The sequence below is a fragment of the Ambystoma mexicanum genome, chromosome 1q, assembly GCF_040938575.1.
Source record: "Ambystoma mexicanum isolate Mex_15411 chromosome 1q, UKY_AmexF1_1, whole genome shotgun sequence".
In the NCBI taxonomy this organism is placed as follows: domain Eukaryota; kingdom Metazoa; phylum Chordata; class Amphibia; order Caudata; family Ambystomatidae; genus Ambystoma; species Ambystoma mexicanum.
The window spans coordinates 698,123,486-698,139,919 of NC_090922.1; the positions used below are offsets into that span (position 1 = coordinate 698,123,486).

The following is a 16,434-nucleotide window of genomic DNA, read 5'->3' on the forward strand; positions in this document are numbered from 1 at the left end:
TTTGCTCCTAAAGCTCGAAACATTGCGTAATCATAAGACCTTGTTTTTTGCTTTTGTTGATCTGCAACAAGCGTTTAATAGTCTAAATAGATCTTTGTTGTGGAATAAGCTCAACTCTTGGAATTGTCCACCTGACTTACTCCAAGCTATAATGCTTTTGTATACGAATACATCCATTCGAGTGAAAATCAATGCCCAAGGTGAACTGACCAGAAAGATCCCCAAAGAAAGGGGTGTTAAACAAGGCTGCCCGCTAGCTGCAACTATGTTCAAACTATATATCTCGGATCTTCCATCTGCACTATCGGACTGCCACTGTTTCCCCCCCAAAGATCAACGACCATCATTTGAGTTGGGTCCCTTATGCAGACGACCTGGTACTGATAGACCGTAGCCAAGTTGGCCTGCAACGTTTGCTGTTTTGTTTGGAAATGTATCTGCATCAAAACGATCTGAAAATTAACATTGCAAAGTCAAAAATTCTAAGTCTTGGCTCTAGATTAGGGAAAAAAGGGAAACTGTTCAAATGGTACGCCTCAAATCAAAGCTTAGAACGAGTTAGCAACATTAGAAATCTGGGAGTGTATTTCAATAACTCTATTAGAGAACATCAGTGGGTTGTACATCTGACTTCAAAAATAAATAACCTGAAACTTCAGGGCACAAAATTGCTCTCTGATTACAGAAAGTTCTTGTTGAGCCCGGTAATCATGTTTTACCGCCAAAAAGTGGTTGCAGTTGTAACATTTGGAAGTGAGGCAGGCTCCAACATCAACCAACTTTGGCCTGTCTTGGAAGGACAATGTTGGCAAACGGTTCTCTGCCTACCTAATTGCGTCTCTATAAAAATCTATTCGATACGAATTAGGGCTGCAATCACTTTATTCATATGTGATTTGGAAATCAGTTTCTCTATTAAGGAACATTTTGTTAAGTGATTCACTGATTGCTTATCAAATACTAGAAGGTCCAACAAGCACTGGTCTGTTAAAGATGTGGTCTGAGAAATTAACCAAACACTTGATTAATGCTGGTAGCAGCATGCAAATGCTGCTAGAGAATCCCTGCAAAGCCAAAAGAAAAATAGCGTTCTGTGATTGGATCAAAACTATTGACCAAAGGGCAAGTCTAAAAACTAGTCTATCCTTGGGAAGGTGAAGCGCGATCTCTAAATGAGCCCTTGAAATATCTAATAAAATTTCCGTCCACATACCATCGCAACCTGTTCTTGCGACTGTTTAAATTTGCTTCCAACAAGGGAAATACTATTTCGCAGACATACTGCTGATATTGCTAGCAACAGCTTTTGATTCTGTGACCAAACAACTGAATCTTTAAAGCATCTAGTTATAGAATGTCCAGAGACGTAATTTCAAAGGTCTACATTTCTGGGAATGTTTGCACCTTTGAACGACAATATGTCTGAGTGATGGTCACATATAATGTCGGGTTGAAACTGTATCCTATCTTGTGCTGTAATAGAGTACCTTGATAATATGCTGTTGCTTAGCGAATTGACTAAATGATTGATGATTTTGATGTAAATCGCTTCAAAACTTCTTCTCTGTAATGAATGTATGTGACAGTCAAAGATGTAAAAAAAAAAAAGTTTTGTATTAAACTATATTTTACAATAACAATTTTAAAAAAATACAAAATAATGACTACCACATGAATGTTTAGTGAATTACAGGCCCTATCCTGCAAGCCCCCATTTACAGTGTTCTCTAAAGGCAAGGTGACGCTTAGGGTGTGGCCAACTTGCCGGGTCGGAGAACGTCTTTGTGGATGGACTGAGCAGACAGACTTAGGCCTTTCATGAATGGGAAGTCTCTCGGCAAGATCTGAAGGAGATTCTGTCTACTGGGAGACTCCTCAAGTGGACTTCTTTGCTTGCAGTGTGAGTTGGTCTGCACAGTAAATTTCCTCCACAGAAAGCTCTGGGGGAGCTTCAACCTCCTTTATGCATTTTGACCGATGACCATCATTGCCCTGTTTCTCATTTAGAAGACTGTTGAAGTTCAGTTCCAAGATGATTCTGATCACTTGTATGCGTCCAGAGTTTATGGTAACTGGAGCTTCTAGACATGTCCATCTTACCTCCCTGACACCTTCCAATGAGGATGAATCTGGTCTCCCACTCAGGGGTTCGGGAACCATGATGCTTTGCTGCTGAGATGCTATGGTAGTAGCAGTGGACTTTCTGCTCGGAAGTCTGCCGTCAAGTCTGTATCCCTGAAGGTGGCATACATTTTTGACTTGGTGTAGGGAGGGGTTTTCTGGACGTTTTGACCCGTTCAACTTCCTCAGTACTTCACTTCTTACTTTCCTTGGCCCAGCTCAGCTTGCAGATTGGTACTGCTAAGGGGTTAGCTGACCACCGTTTTGGTCTTTAAAAGGTGCAGTTGACAGGGCTTGTTTTTCACCCTCTCTACTGTTAAGCTGTTGTGGGTGGATTGGAGTAACAAGTTTTTTCCACACATTATATTGTTTCGGTGTTGAATTTCAACTTGGTTTTGACTTTCCTTGTGGGGTACTCAGTTTAAGCCCCTGCATTCATGTTCTCTTAGATTGCTCGCCCTTAAGTTGATTTTCCTTGTGGTCATCCCTTCCGTGAGACGGGTGAGTGAGCGCCCGGCCTGGTCTTTTAAAAACTTAAACCCGGTGTTTCCCAAAGAGAAGATGACTTGGAGAGTGAGACCCTTCTTTTCTAAAGTTGTCATCTTTACCTCTCTTAGAAGAACCATCGTCAGGTTTCATTGGATGGACCCTGTGTGGGCCCTTGGTTGCTCTATATCTCCTACGAGGGACCTCAGGAAAGATAACCAGCTGGTTGTGGGATATGCTGGTTCCCATGCGGCTACTAAACCGAATGTGTACAGGTGGGTGTGCAGCTCCGAATGGAACGATTTATTTATTTCAGCGCACAACAGCCTTGGGTATCTAGGTGCTAGTTAGATTAATGTACAAAATTACAAGTTGCATTAAGGTAAAAGAGAGGAAGAGGTGGTGGTGAGATGCAGTAGTGGGATGGAATAGTCTTAGGAGGAACACAGTGAGTTGAACAGCTAACTCTTTAAGTTTCTGCAGAAGGTCCAGTAGGCCTGTTCTTTTCTGAGTGCTAGTGGAATATTATCCCAGAGTTTGCCAGCAATGACCGGGAAACTCTTGCCCCCTACTGAGAGGCGGCTGAATTTGGGGGTCTGCAGGAAGTGAGAGTTCAGCGATCTAAGAGGTCAGGCAGGGGCGTATTTTTCCACACCGCGTGTGAGAGAGGTCAGGGCAGTGTTGGAGAAACATTGGTGGATCAGGGACAATGTTTTGAACTTAATCCTTTCCCGGATGGGCAACCAGTGTGCAGCTCTCCTGGCTTCGGAGATATGGTCAGATTTGGAGAGGACAATGGAAGCTCAGAGAGCATTGTTCTGAATCGTCTGGAGATTGTTCAGGTTGCATTCAGAGGTGCCAGTAAATAGGGTGTTACAGTCGTCGTGCTTGGCTGCTGTGATAGCTCTTACAATTGTTAGGCGGTTGGGAGTGGAGAGGAAGGGCCTGCTGACATGAAACAGTTTGGCTGTGTAAACCGCCGAAGAGGCGATCAAGCTCACTCTATGTGAGAGGTTGAGGTTGGCATCCAGGTAGACGCCAAGAGTTTTGGCAGAGGCAGAGGTGGTGAAACGGTTACCATCGATGATAAACTCCTTGTTTGCTGGGTCAATGTTGCAAAGTGTGGCGTTTGAGCCAACAATTAGGATTTTGGTTTTGTCGTTGCGGCAGAGTAGGTAAGAAGCCATCCAGTTTTGTATGACCTTGTATGCAGAGTTTATGGTGGCTGAGTCCTGGGCATAGGATCTGGAGAGGGTGCGTGTCGTCAGCCTAGTTTTTGTATGATATGCCTAGTAGGTGAAGGTGGTTGAAGAGGGGTTTTGTATAAGTATTGTAGAGGGTGGGGGAGAGGCATGAACCTTGGGGGGGGGGGCTCCATAGGTGACAGGAGTAGGTTCAGCAGAAAACTCATAGATGAAGACACGTGAGGATCTGTCAGCTAGGAAGGACCTAACCCAATTGGTGGCTGATGGAGAGAAGTTTGCGTTTGAGGCAAGTTGAGAGCAGAGAATTTGGTGGTCTACCAAATCGAATGCTGCCTAGAGGTCTAGCATCATCAGGAGAGCAGTTTTGCCAGCATCTTTGATGGCATCGATTTGTATTTTCGAATCAAGTATTGCAGTTTTGGTTCCGTGTTTGGGGCGGATTCCTGATTGGCGAGTGCACAAGATGTTGTTTTCCTTTAAGATACTGTTGAACCTGGATATAGGCAACACGATCCAGGACCTTCAAGAGGTAATTTACCGTAGTAATGGGGCAGGTTTGTCAGAATGGATGGGTCAAGGGATGGTTTCTTGAAGAGCGGTAGGACCCATGTTTCCTTCAAGGAAGTTGGCACTGAGTTGGTGGAGAGGGATGCATTGATGATGGCTGTGAAGAAGGAAATGAGTGACTCAGCAAAGTCTTTGATGATTGGAGCTGTGCAAGTGACACCTTTGCATTGTGATGGTTTGAGACTCTTGATGATGTTGGTGACGTCCATGTCTGAAACAGTGTGGAAGTTGAACGGGGTGCTGGTGTGGGTTGGTAAGGGGCTGGGTACTGTGGGCAATGGTGGTTTGGTTAGCATAGCAAGTTGCTTGGCAAGGATTTTTTCTTCGAGAGAGAGTTGACCTTTACAGTGAGGGCGTCTTGGATTTTTTCGCACCAGGTACTGTCTACTGTCTGGTCTGGCTGGTGGGGGTCTCTAGCTCCCAGAGAATTATGAAATGTTCCCAGAAGTTGGACGAGGCATTACTGATTCTGGAATTGTAGCTGTTGGCTTTGTCAGTGTGGATTTCCCTTCTGTAGTTTTAGGCGAGGAAGGAGAAGAGGGCTTTGGAGGCAGGGGAGGTTTTTTTCTCCAAGCTAGCTCGGCGGTGTGCTTATTGGCACAGACTTCTGGAGTGAACCAAGCGTTCTTTTTTAGTGAGGATTTGGCTTTCCTAAGTTTGAGAGGGGCAAGCGTGTTGACTGCTTGTGCAATAGATTGCTTATAGAGGTCAACCAGTGCTACTGGGTCTGTTACTGAGGATGGGGGGGGGTGCGCTCAGGTGGCAAGTAGCGGTGCAAGGTTGGTAGGGTTGAGGTTTTTCGAGGTCATGGGTGAGCTTGAGAGCGTTGTGTGAAGCCAGCATGGTTAAGTGCTGTGGCTACACTGGTGGCCAATTAGTCTGCTGGGTCTTTGAGGCCTAGGTTGAGGTCCCCAAGGATTATGACTTTTGAGTTGGGTTTGATGGACGCGAATTTGCTTTGTATCAAGTTATCTTCGAGGGTAAGGCTGGGGCAAGGCGGTCGGTAGATAAAGAGGATGGTGATAGAATTGGTCGGAGACATGGAGATCTTGGCGAGTAGGGATTTGCAGTTGGGAATGACATCGGTTTGCTCGACTCTAATAGTGAAGGTGTTTTTAAAGAGGAGGGGGCGATACTACCTCCTGTTTTAGAGGATCTGGCACATCTTAGGATGGCAAAGCCAGGGGGATGGCGATGAAGAGTTCTGGGCCTGCAGCTGGATGGAACCAGGTTTCAGTGATTTCAAGCAAATCAAAGTCGTTGGAGGTTGTAAGAACAAGGATTTCAGCTGCATGCGTCGGGACTGATCTTGCGTTGATTAGCGCACAGTTGATGGCTTTGTAGCTGGGTCTGGCGGGCATGCGTGTGTGTTTGCGTAATTCGCAATGGCTGGTGAGCGTACAGAGGGTGGTAAGGGATGAACTGGGTGTGGAGTCAGAGGAACCTATTTCTCGTGAGAAACGGAGCAGGCTAGGCGATGGCCAAATTGGGGATTTCGGGTTGCATAGCGCCTGGTCTGTGGGTTTGCAGTGGGTGGAGTGATTGAGAAGTGTGGTGTGGGGCGCACGCAGTGAGCCGAGTGCCCACCCTGAGGAGTCTATTCCTCAGAAGGATCAAGGGGAACGTAGCAATGGTGGAGCCAAGAGTGTCGAGCTGATAGTTGACTAGGTGGGGAGTCCTGGGGGTGCGTAGGAGGAGCGGCAAGGTGCTGAAGGGTCAGGCACCAGGGCGGTTACCTACGTTCCATGTGGAGCGGGCAACCTTGGGGCTGACTGGGTTTGCGTGGAGGGTGTTTTAGTGGATCTTGGGTTGCCGGCTGAGGCCTCTGGTCTGGTTGGGGTGGTTACAAGTTCAAGGTGTTGGGGTTCAGCCGAAAATGTGAGACGAGGTACGTAGCAGACGTGTTCACAAGCGTCATAGTGCGGCTCATAACACCTGTGGAGCTCAACACTGCGCCCTTGGCCTGCGCACGCTTTGCTGCAGAGGGTTTGGCACGCAGGTTTTAACGCAGAGGAGTCTGTCGTCGATGCGTAGCACGTAGTGGATGTGGATCGAACAGCGGACCCGTGGCACTCAAAACCGCACCCTTGGCCTGCGCAGGCTTTGCCGCAGAGGGTTAGGCACACAGGTTTTAATGCAGCAGAGTCGGGCGTTGATGCATAGCACGTATGGGATGTGGATCGAACAGCATGCTCTGCAGACTTCTGGTGCTCGACAGCGCGCCCTTGGCCTGCAGATTTTTGGCTGCCCATGGTCTGGCTGGGAAGGACCTGCCTGATCATTTTATGGCTCATTCAAACCGAGGCCTGGCTTCTACCCCTGCAGGGAGTCCCTGTCTTGAACATCTGTCAAGAAGTTACATTGGCTTTCCTGCACGCGTTTACCAAACAGTATTGCCTGGATGTGAATGCCTTTTTGTTTCTCTTAGGACACTCTCTTTGGCTAAGCGATCTGACAGAGTTTTCTGGTGTAGGTGGTGTTTTCTTTTCTTTCTTCCGTTGTCGAGATTTCTGTACTGCTATGGGGGAAGTCTAACGAACATGAGGACACATTAGAAGAACCAGTTACTTACTCCTGGTAATATTCTTTCTAATGGCTCAAAAACCTAGACTGTTTTTCGGTTTCTCAGCTGCTAACTGCTAGGGTAAAGGTCGGAACTGAAGCTATAGGAAGTGTTGAATGTATATATACCGATTCCAATGTTACGTCTAGCGTCTGGGAGAGCAATAGCGCCTGCCAGTGCCAACACAACTCCTCTGGTGACTGAAACCTTCCGAAGACAGCTTGCGCTGGAGATAGAAAATCTAAGTTGAGGAATCTGTGTGATTGGAGGTGATTAATTTTTTCTTTTGAATCCATCGATTAACGTGTAGAAATCACTCGTGGTCTGTCAATTTCATATACATCAGCTTACATGCACATTATGTCTTCATTTCAGCTATGCTAACTGTCATGGTGGCTTTAAATATTTGGCATGATTTTCAATATGCGTTATCTCGGTTTTGCTATCTGTTAGAATATATCTCTGTCTGCCATCCTGGCTGTCTGTAATACTGGAGATGACTATTTGGAAACTGAGCAACATTTAGCAGTATCAGAAGTCGTTGGTCAGATTTGGGCACTGCTTGATCTTCAGCAGGTGAGTATGTTAATGTTTTTCTTTTTAAAGATACTTTCTTTTAAATGTCATGTTTATTTTTTTATTAAAAAAAGCAAATCTGCTAGACTTTGCTGTGTTTGCTGTGTAGAATTAAAAAGGAAATGTGCAAAGTAAGGCACTCTGCTCTTTAATAAGTTACACATGTTTTTCCTGTGCAATTTTGAACGTTTCCAACAACAAAATATAAAAATGTTAAATGTTTCAGTCAATTAAAAGGAAACGCTTCTGTAAACCCCAAATTGTAAAATTGCGCAATGCTAGTGAAATTTCACAATGAATCCATTTGTTTGGAAACGAAATTCCTAGTCAAATTGATGAACATTTTTCCATGCACATTTGTGATTTAGGCTGATTTAAATGGAGACAGTAGTAGAAAATGGGAGACATTTTTCACATGTTCACTGCAGGAAAGAAAAAGGTAATTACTCAGCGGGAGAGCTGGAAGGGACACAAGACTGTTTGGTTGCTCTGACCTCTCAGTAGAAGCTTTTTATTCTATCCTCCTGTAGAAGAATAGGCCCTTTGTACCAGGCCCTTTACATTCCACCTGATGCAGAGACAAAGAGATGGATTCCTACCGTCCGTAGTTTGTGGATCCGTGGCTTAGGTGGTATCGTGATGCAAATGACTTTGTTTCTCAGCTGCAGTGCGCTTACTTGGGACTGTTGGGAAATTGGACAAATTCAAACTTTCCGCGCCATACCACTGACTGTGGGGGGTGGACACGTCATCGTCATTTCTGTTACTCTCGCAAATTGCTACAAATATTACAATATTTATGGTGAATGGGATACGTGTTACATTTAGGTTACTTTGAAATGAAATTATATTTTATTTATAACGCGCTCGTACACAAGTGTTTCAGAGCGCAACCAGGAAAAGGGAGGGGGAACAGGGGAGAACAAAAACAACTACGATCTTACTAGGCCCAGTGACATTGAGAATGCGCAAGTGCATGGAAGGGGAAAAGGAGTAAAGTGCATGGAAGGGAAAGAGGAAAGTGCGGAACAGAGGAGAAAACAGAATAAATGAATAAAAATAAATAATTAAAGGTGGTAGTGCAGCCAGCAAGTGCTAGGTTAGACAGATAGGATGTATCTGATAAGTGCAGAAGAGAAGTGTATGGCTACAGTTACAGACTCCAGTATAGCGGGTGGCCTGGGGGCAGTGCAGGAGGGTGGTAGGGTGAGCAGGTACCTGTGCCCGAAGGACAGAGGGTGGCCAGGTGAACAGTGTCGAGAGAGAAAACACATCAGCAGGGGAGAAGAGTGGAAAAGGCAGAAGCGAAGAGGAAGGTCTTGAGGTGCTTCCGGAACCGGAGGTGGTTCTCCTCAAGTTTCAAGGTGGCAAGGAGCCTGTTTCAGGCTGTTAACTTTGTGTTATTTTGTGTAACAGCGATACATTTGTAAATTTGCATGCGCACAGAAACCTAACATTGTCACCTGGAGGCCCCATCCCCACTCGGGTGAAGCAGGTGATCAATATGCGCACTTGGAGTTTAGCTGTATGAATGGTGGTCATGAGAGTAGATCATAATAGGAGTGAAATGCACACATAATGGTATACATGTATGGGAAGTATTTTTCGAATTTAGTAAAAGAGATGAAATATATGAGGTGTTGTTTGCTCTATGCATCATGAGTCTTCGTATTGTGGATTAATTATAAGGGTGTTTTTGCAATCGTGGCAAAGGTCCCATCAGCAGTCGGGGAACAGTTTTCGTAGGTTCGTCAACTGGCTGGCTGCGGTCAGTTTGCAGATGGCTCAAGTGCTGGAGGGCGAAGGGAATATATGATCTCTGGTAAATTGGAGAGCTTGTTGTTGTAAGGGATAGACATTTGTAAAACTCGCAGGGTTGTTTTAACAGGTGGCTTCTCCTTGCAAAACCAGTAGTAATACATTTCAGGAGAGCCATTTGTGTTGAGTGGGTGGAACTCGTGTGAATAGGAGAGGTCGGTAGTTATAAAACTCTGACACTGGACAGGTTTGGCCAATGCGGTTAGTAAACACGAATAGGTCGAAAGGGAATCTACTTGTCTTTCTCACGTCTTCATGTGCTTAGGCTTTTTTAGGGCAGGTCTGCGTGCGTCATTAATAGGCATTATGTTGTTCAGTAAGAGGCAGGGCTGCCGCCAAATATGGAGGGGTTTTTGGGAAGGGGTGTTTTGAAAATGTAAACCTTGTAATTATACGTTTTTAGGGGATTGTGTTATGTCTGTGTCCAATGAACTGTGTTGGTTTTAGATTTCTCTGTACAGGGCATCCAATCATGTTTGGGGGGGGATGCCTTTGAAATGGTATCTGAGGGAGTATATTAATGATTGCAAACTGTATATATAATATAATATGTGTTCTTTGTGTGGTTCAGGGAGACCAGGGTTAGTGTGACTGTTGGATGTCATCGACTGTTGGATGTCATCTAAGCCCCATCCCGGCCGTCTTTACAATAAACTTGCTTTATGGACCAAAGGCGCACTTAATAATTCTAGAAATTAGCCTAATTTGGGTAAAGGGGCAGAGCTAAAGATCCACGCCTACAGGAGCCATACTGAGCACTAGTGATGGGACCACAGGAAGCCAGCCATGCCTAACGATGAACACAGAGGAAGACTTCTGAGGACAGTGGGCAACTGGCCCCACCATTGAACCTATGCAGAGCTCATCTGCGCGCAGGAGTATTGTGAATGACCTGTGGAGGCCTGTGGTATACATCAGCAGATAAGCCCATATCTTTGCTCTCTCCCTGGATTGGTGGAAAAGGGGTTGCTGAGTGAGGACATCTGGCTGTTGCCACCCTGATATTACTATGATTTTGGCTCTGGTGAAGGCATACTCTATGGGCACGCTTGAAGTCATAGGCCCGGGGTAGTTTCAATTTCTGGGATCCCCTGACAAAGTGCATGTTGAGCATTCCTGTTGGAGGGTGGCAGTTATTTTATAATGGCTGAAAAATGGAAGATGAAAGATTTTTTTTTCAACTTAGTGACTCAGAAAATTCAGAAGGAACGACCAAATATGAGTCGGCAGAAGTAACTCCTTCAATCCATTAATGCCCTTTATTGCATTTTGGATATTTGTGCTGACATCATAGAGACTACAGTTAAAATTGTGTAAGTGACGACTGAGGAATTTTGAGGTAGGATGGCAGCCATAAAAAAAGTCACATGAAGAAAGGACATGTGGTTTGGTAGCCTGGAACAATAGTGTAAACATATGAATGCTCTTCGGGGAGCTGCAGAAGTCTTCAAGAAATGTTTTGTTAGTAGCATATTTCAGCTGGAGATGAAGATGGCGATTTTGGATAATACAAGGAGAGAGTATGTGGGGCTTCTGGAGCTTCCAGGCAATGTTCCTACCTAGAGTCTGCAAAACTGGATGGAAACAGTCTTTTCAACACTGTTAGAGAAGCTACACAGTGCTGTTTGCACGTACACTAAGAAGCAAAGACCCTAGGCAATAGGAGGTGGGACAGTGTCAGTGGTTGTCGCTGCTGTAGAATAGAGGGATAGTTTACCTCCTGCAGCATTTAATTGAAAGGAGGTTTTCATGGAAATTCTGCTTCGAGGGGATTGTGTCCTCCAACGTATTCCACATGTATGACTGGTAATCACCACAGCTTTGCTGCTTCGGAAATTTTTCCTGCGTCGATGATGTCGATATGCTGTCCTCGAGGGCCTCTGTCGAGCCTACATCACCGGATGTTATAAGTAGGACGCACGACACCCGTAGCCTCAGTTCCATTTTTTCAGCGAACGTGTTTGCTTCTGAATCTCGGCGTGCCTCGGTTCTACTGTTGGATCGGTTCTTCGAACTTGGTTTCTTGTGAAATATCATGTCTTTGTCTTCTTCTACCACGCAGTCGGGCTTCAAGAAGTGTCGGGACTGTGGTTCCAAGATGTCGCTTATGGACCCGCACGACATCTCTGGTGCCTCGGCGAGGAGCATGCCACCGATGACTGTGACGATTGCCAGTCTTTGACGTCGAAGGCCTTGCGGGAGCGGAAGAAGAAGCTATCTGTAGGTAGCGTTTCCAAACCCTGAAAGTCTAAATCCGTGGGGCTTTCGACCGACGATTCGAGGGGCGACTCTCCACGTCGGCGTAAGTCCAGAGGGTCTCGGTCCCAGAGTGGTTCCCGCCATTCCTCTGCATCTTCTAGGCACTCACGGAAGCGCCGTCACCAGCCGCCTTCCTCGTCCGAGGACTCTGCCAAACGGTGGGTAGCTTGTCCCAACAAGCATTCATCTCTGGCGGAATGGGACGCATTTCGCAAGGAGATGATGGCGATTTTCAAATCGCTGGGCTCTGTTCCGTCCGCGCCTTCGAGAGAAGCCGGCAAGAAACGCGCTAGGGCCACCGCTCGCACGCCTTTGGGCTCAGGCGGTCGGCGCGATCATCGGGAACCGTCGAGGTCCCGATCGGACAAGGTAGATCGCTCTAGCCATGCCCCCTCCAGGTCCCGGTCCTCGATGCCCTTGAGACCTTTGGAGCCTGTGAGGCCTTCTCCGAAGGCATCGATGCCGTTGGCGCCTTGTCCGTCGAGAGGCTCTCTCGAGGCTCTGCCTCCGAGGAAGCCAACAGCGTCGAGGCCCTCGAAGGAAGCGCTCGGGGCTCCGGCCTCGAAGCCGGAGTCGAAGCCGTCGACGCTGATTCCGTTGACGCCCTCAACGCCTTTTGAGGAGGCTTTATCGGAGGTGCCCCGGAGACCGGTGGAAACCCAGAGGAAGGCCTTGAATAAGGTTAAACATGTGTTTGTGCCTTTTTCTGTGCCTTCATCCAGGGATTTGTTCCAACTTCTGGATTATATCTCTGAGGTGGATGAAGGGTCGGATGTGGAAGGTTTGGTTCCTCAGGAGGTTCCTGATGACCTGTTGTCTGGTCATAGCCAGTTGGAAGACCTGCGTCAATCCTTGCATGACGCCAGTGGTCTGGACACCTCACCGGAGGTTGAATTTGGCAGGCCTGAGCCTGGTACTCACGCCGAATCTTCATACAGGCGTCTCATGTCTAGGGTGACGGAGTATTTGGGGTGGTCTGCTCCACCTGTGGATTTTCTGCAGGATGACCAGACAGATATCTTGGACCAAGGTCCACCCACTGACCCGTTGCTGCCATTTCATATGGCCTTGCAAAGAAGGGTGGCGTCGGCTTGGACTGCTCCAGAGAGTCTCCCGGCAGTGAATAACGTGTTGCTGAAAAAAATAACGTCCAGCCAGTGGCGACCCCGGCTACTTGTCTTTGCACCCCACTCCGGAGAGTTTGGTGGTGCAGGCGGATACGGCCCCAGCGAAGAAGGCGTCGTACCCTACCATCCCTCCTGATAGGGACAACAAGTGCTTCGACGGTTGGGCAAAGAAAGTGTTTTCATCTGGGGGTATGGCTTTAAAGGCAGCCAACTCAGTTTGTGCCTTGGCAAGATTGACTCACACTCTGTGGAATTGTGTATCTTTGGCGGCTGAACATATTCCCGAAGGGGAGGAACGGGATGGTTTTCTTGCCCTCGTTCAGGATGGCAAGGATGCCATGTGTGAATTCGTTCAGTCGGGTCTGGACGTGGAAGACTGTGTCAGCCGGTCCATGGCGGCGAGCACCGTGATGCGCAGGTTTGCTCCTGATGTACAGTCCCGGCTTCTCAACATGCCCTTTGATGGTGACCATCTTTTTGGCAGCAAGGCTGACGAGAGCCTTGAGAGGTTGCAGACCTCCAAAGCTGCAGTGAAATCGTTGAGCGCTGCAGTTCGCCAACCTCTGCCTTTTCATCCTAGGGGACAGCAATGGAGGGGAGGTTCCTTTCGATAACTACTCGTCCTTTGGTAGATCGAGGGGAGCTGCCAGTCAAAGGGGCCAACGTAGGAGTAACAGAGATGGAAAACAAGGTACTCGAGGTGCCAAGGCCGCTCGGGCAGTTGCCTCTTTGCCCTCAGGCACTGCCGCAGCCACTTCAGCTCAGTCGTGAGGCCATGACCCATGGTTCGCCGGTTGGGGGAAGGCTGGCGCAGCATCTTGTAGAATGGCGTGCTATTACTTCAGATGTGTGGGTTCTGGAGATCATAGCACATGGCTACTGTCTTCCTTTCTGGCAGAGGCCTCACGGCAATCCACTAGGGATGCTCTCTTTGAAGAGTCCGGATCTGCTTGTTGCGCAGGAGATCAAATCCCTGCTGGAGAAAGGCGCCATAGAACTGGTGCCTGTAGCGGAGAGGAACAAGGGATGGTATTCCCCATATTTTTTGATCCCGAAAAAAGACGGGGGATTGAGATCCATCATGGACTTGTGTGGTTTGAACAAACTCCTCAGGAAGGACAAGTTCAAGATGGTTACTTTCTCTCAAGTCCTTCAACTTGAGGACTGGTTGGTGTCTCTCGACCTCAAGAATGCTAACTTTCATGTGCGGATTCATCACAAGCACAAGAAGTACCTGAGGTTCGCGGTTGGCGACTCGCATTTTCAGTTTCGGGTCCTGCCGTTCGGATTGACCTCCGCCCCGAGGGTCTTCACCAAGCTCATGGTGGTGGTGGCAGCGTATCTCATGAAAGGGAGGATTCAGGTCTACCCCTAGCTGGACGATTGGTTGATCAGGGCACGCTCTCCCGAGCAAGTCCTTGATTATATGTCAGTCACCTGCCACTCCCTTCACAAGCTGGGCTTGTCCCTCAACTTAAAGAAGTCCCACTTGACACCTACCCAGCGGCTCCAGTACATCGGACCAGTGCTCGACACATCCCTGGGGCAGTGTTCGCCTCCCCAGGTGAGGGCTCATCACATTCTGCAGATGGTGCACAAGTTTCAACATGCCCAGAGTCTGCCGGTGTTCGAATTCTTGATGTTGCTTGGCCTCATGGCATCCTGCATTCTTCTGGTGCCAGAGGCCAGGCTGTGGATGAGATCTCTGCAGTGGGCTCTCAAGTTGCAGTGGTCGCAAACCTCCGGCAGGATGTCGGATCCCGTTCAGGTGCCGCCCTCGGTCGCCCACGATCTTCTGTGGTGGGCCGTCGAAGGCAATCTGATGAAGGGGTCTCCATTTTGGCTACCCTGGCCGGAGGTGACGATCGTGACGGACACATCCCTTACGGGAGCTCATGCCAACGAGTTGACAGTCAGCGGTCGTTGGTCTCCGTCGGATTCCAGCTTCCATATCAATCTGTTGGAGCTGAGGGCCGTGAGGCTAACCCTGAAGGCTTTTCTGCCGTCTATGCGGGGGAAGAATGTCCTGATTCTGACAGACCATACAATGGCCATGCACTACCTCAACAAAAAAGGGGGGGCAGGGTCTCTCCCTCTGTGCAGAGAGGCGATGCAGCTCTGGTTCTGGGCCATTCAGCAGGAAATTTCGATATCAGCAGTTCATCTGGCCGGGGACGAAAATGAGGCGGCGGACGCTCTGAGCAGGCAGAGCACAGTCTCTCACGAGTGGGAGCTGGTTCAGGAGGTTCTCTTGGAGATCTTCGCCCTTTGGGGGACCCCACAAGTGGATCTCTTTGCCACCAGTGTCAACCGGAAGTTCGAAAGATTATGCTTGCAGGAATTTTCTCCAAGAGGAGCTTTAGGGGACGCGTTTGTAGTGGAGTGGTCCTTCCCGCTGCTGTACGCATTTCCTCCAGTCCCCGTCATTCCGCAAGTGTTGCGGAGGTTACGGAGGTTTGGTTCCCGGATGATCCTCATTGCTCCGGCATGGGCCAGGAGAGCGTGGTACCCGGACCTTCTCAACATGTCCACCTGCCCTCCACGCCGTTGTTAGGCAGAAACCTGTCCAGTGCCCTTAGGGACCACTACACACAATTAAGACTACAAGTGGCAATACAAGTTTTACCTTTGGTACAAGCCTGTACTACTATGTCAGAGTGGTAGCAGTAGCAGAGCAGCAAGGCTTATCTCAAGAGTATATGAGCAGAAGCAGAGATTACACAAAGGGACCACAATTACTGTATAAAGTACATTTATTTTTAAACCATTCGTTATAAAAACAACACTTCTATTAAACTTAAACAAAAACCACACATTAAATATACTACAATTAACCAATTCACTTTGTACAGTATTTCTCAAGGTATGCCCTGTGTTTGAATGAACCAGTGTTGCGAACAAAACACGTTACCGCGAATACGATTGCGATCACTTTTTGACAGTTCGGTCTACTAAACAAACGCGTATCCGTGACATGAAATGCTACCGGGGCAAAAACACACTTAGCACCTGAGATACCCAGAGGGAGTTGGAGGCAAAAATCACAGGCAATATTTTGGTTAGGCAGACAGACTCGAGAAACACTCAGAGACAGGAGTTCAAATGTCAAAGGGCCGGAGCCAGGGTCAAGTGACACCGGGTGCCTGTTGCCGAAGATCACACAGACAGTTCACGATTCAACGTAGCCAAAAGTACTTCTATATTGTCAATGTTCGGAAGCAGAAAATATAAGGAGGGGAAGACAAGGGCAAGCCTTAGAGATGAAGAAAAGGGGTTCACCCAGTTTCCTCAAGCAGAACACAGTACCTTGTTCCAATTGTGCAACTGGTGCCCTGGCAGTGGTTCCTGTTGGTTTCCCACAGACCCACGATTCCTGGAGCTTCATTGTGAAGGAGGACGTCTGCACCACACAGCAGTGACGAGGAATAAAAGGTGTGCTCCTTAAAAACAGGAGAAGCTCTTCAGATGGCTATCTGGACCACTACAGGAGCGTGCAGCGATTTCGACCAAGGAAGAGGATCCTCTGTCTGTGGAAGATGAGCTGGTTATCCCCACTAAGCTCAAGGGAAGAAGACTCCGGACTGGATCTTCTCTAAGTCGTTGAAGGGAAGATAGCTCAGGACTGCAGCAGGGCTTCACCGGGACGGGGTAGTTGCAGCAGCCGTCGTTCTCTCTGCTTCTCTTCGGTTCCTTGTAGTGGTGACTCGCTGAC

At 47.8% G+C, this 16,434-nt stretch overlaps 1 protein-coding gene across 2 annotated transcripts in view; it reads left to right on the forward strand.

Annotated features, from left to right (window-relative positions):
* The window catches only part of FIRRM (FIGNL1 interacting regulator of recombination and mitosis), a 1,502,596-nt gene that overhangs the window by 1,218,124 nt on the left and 268,038 nt on the right, over positions 1–16,434 (forward strand). The window contains exon 18 of one of the 2 annotated variants that reach the window (XM_069641302.1): positions 7,396–7,518. The exons of the other annotated variant lie outside the window; for it this stretch is intronic. Within the exon in view, the coding sequence (XP_069497403.1) occupies positions 7,396–7,518 (123 nt within the window). The remainder of the gene's footprint in view (positions 1–7,395; positions 7,519–16,434) is intronic. 2 annotated transcript variants of the gene reach the window in all.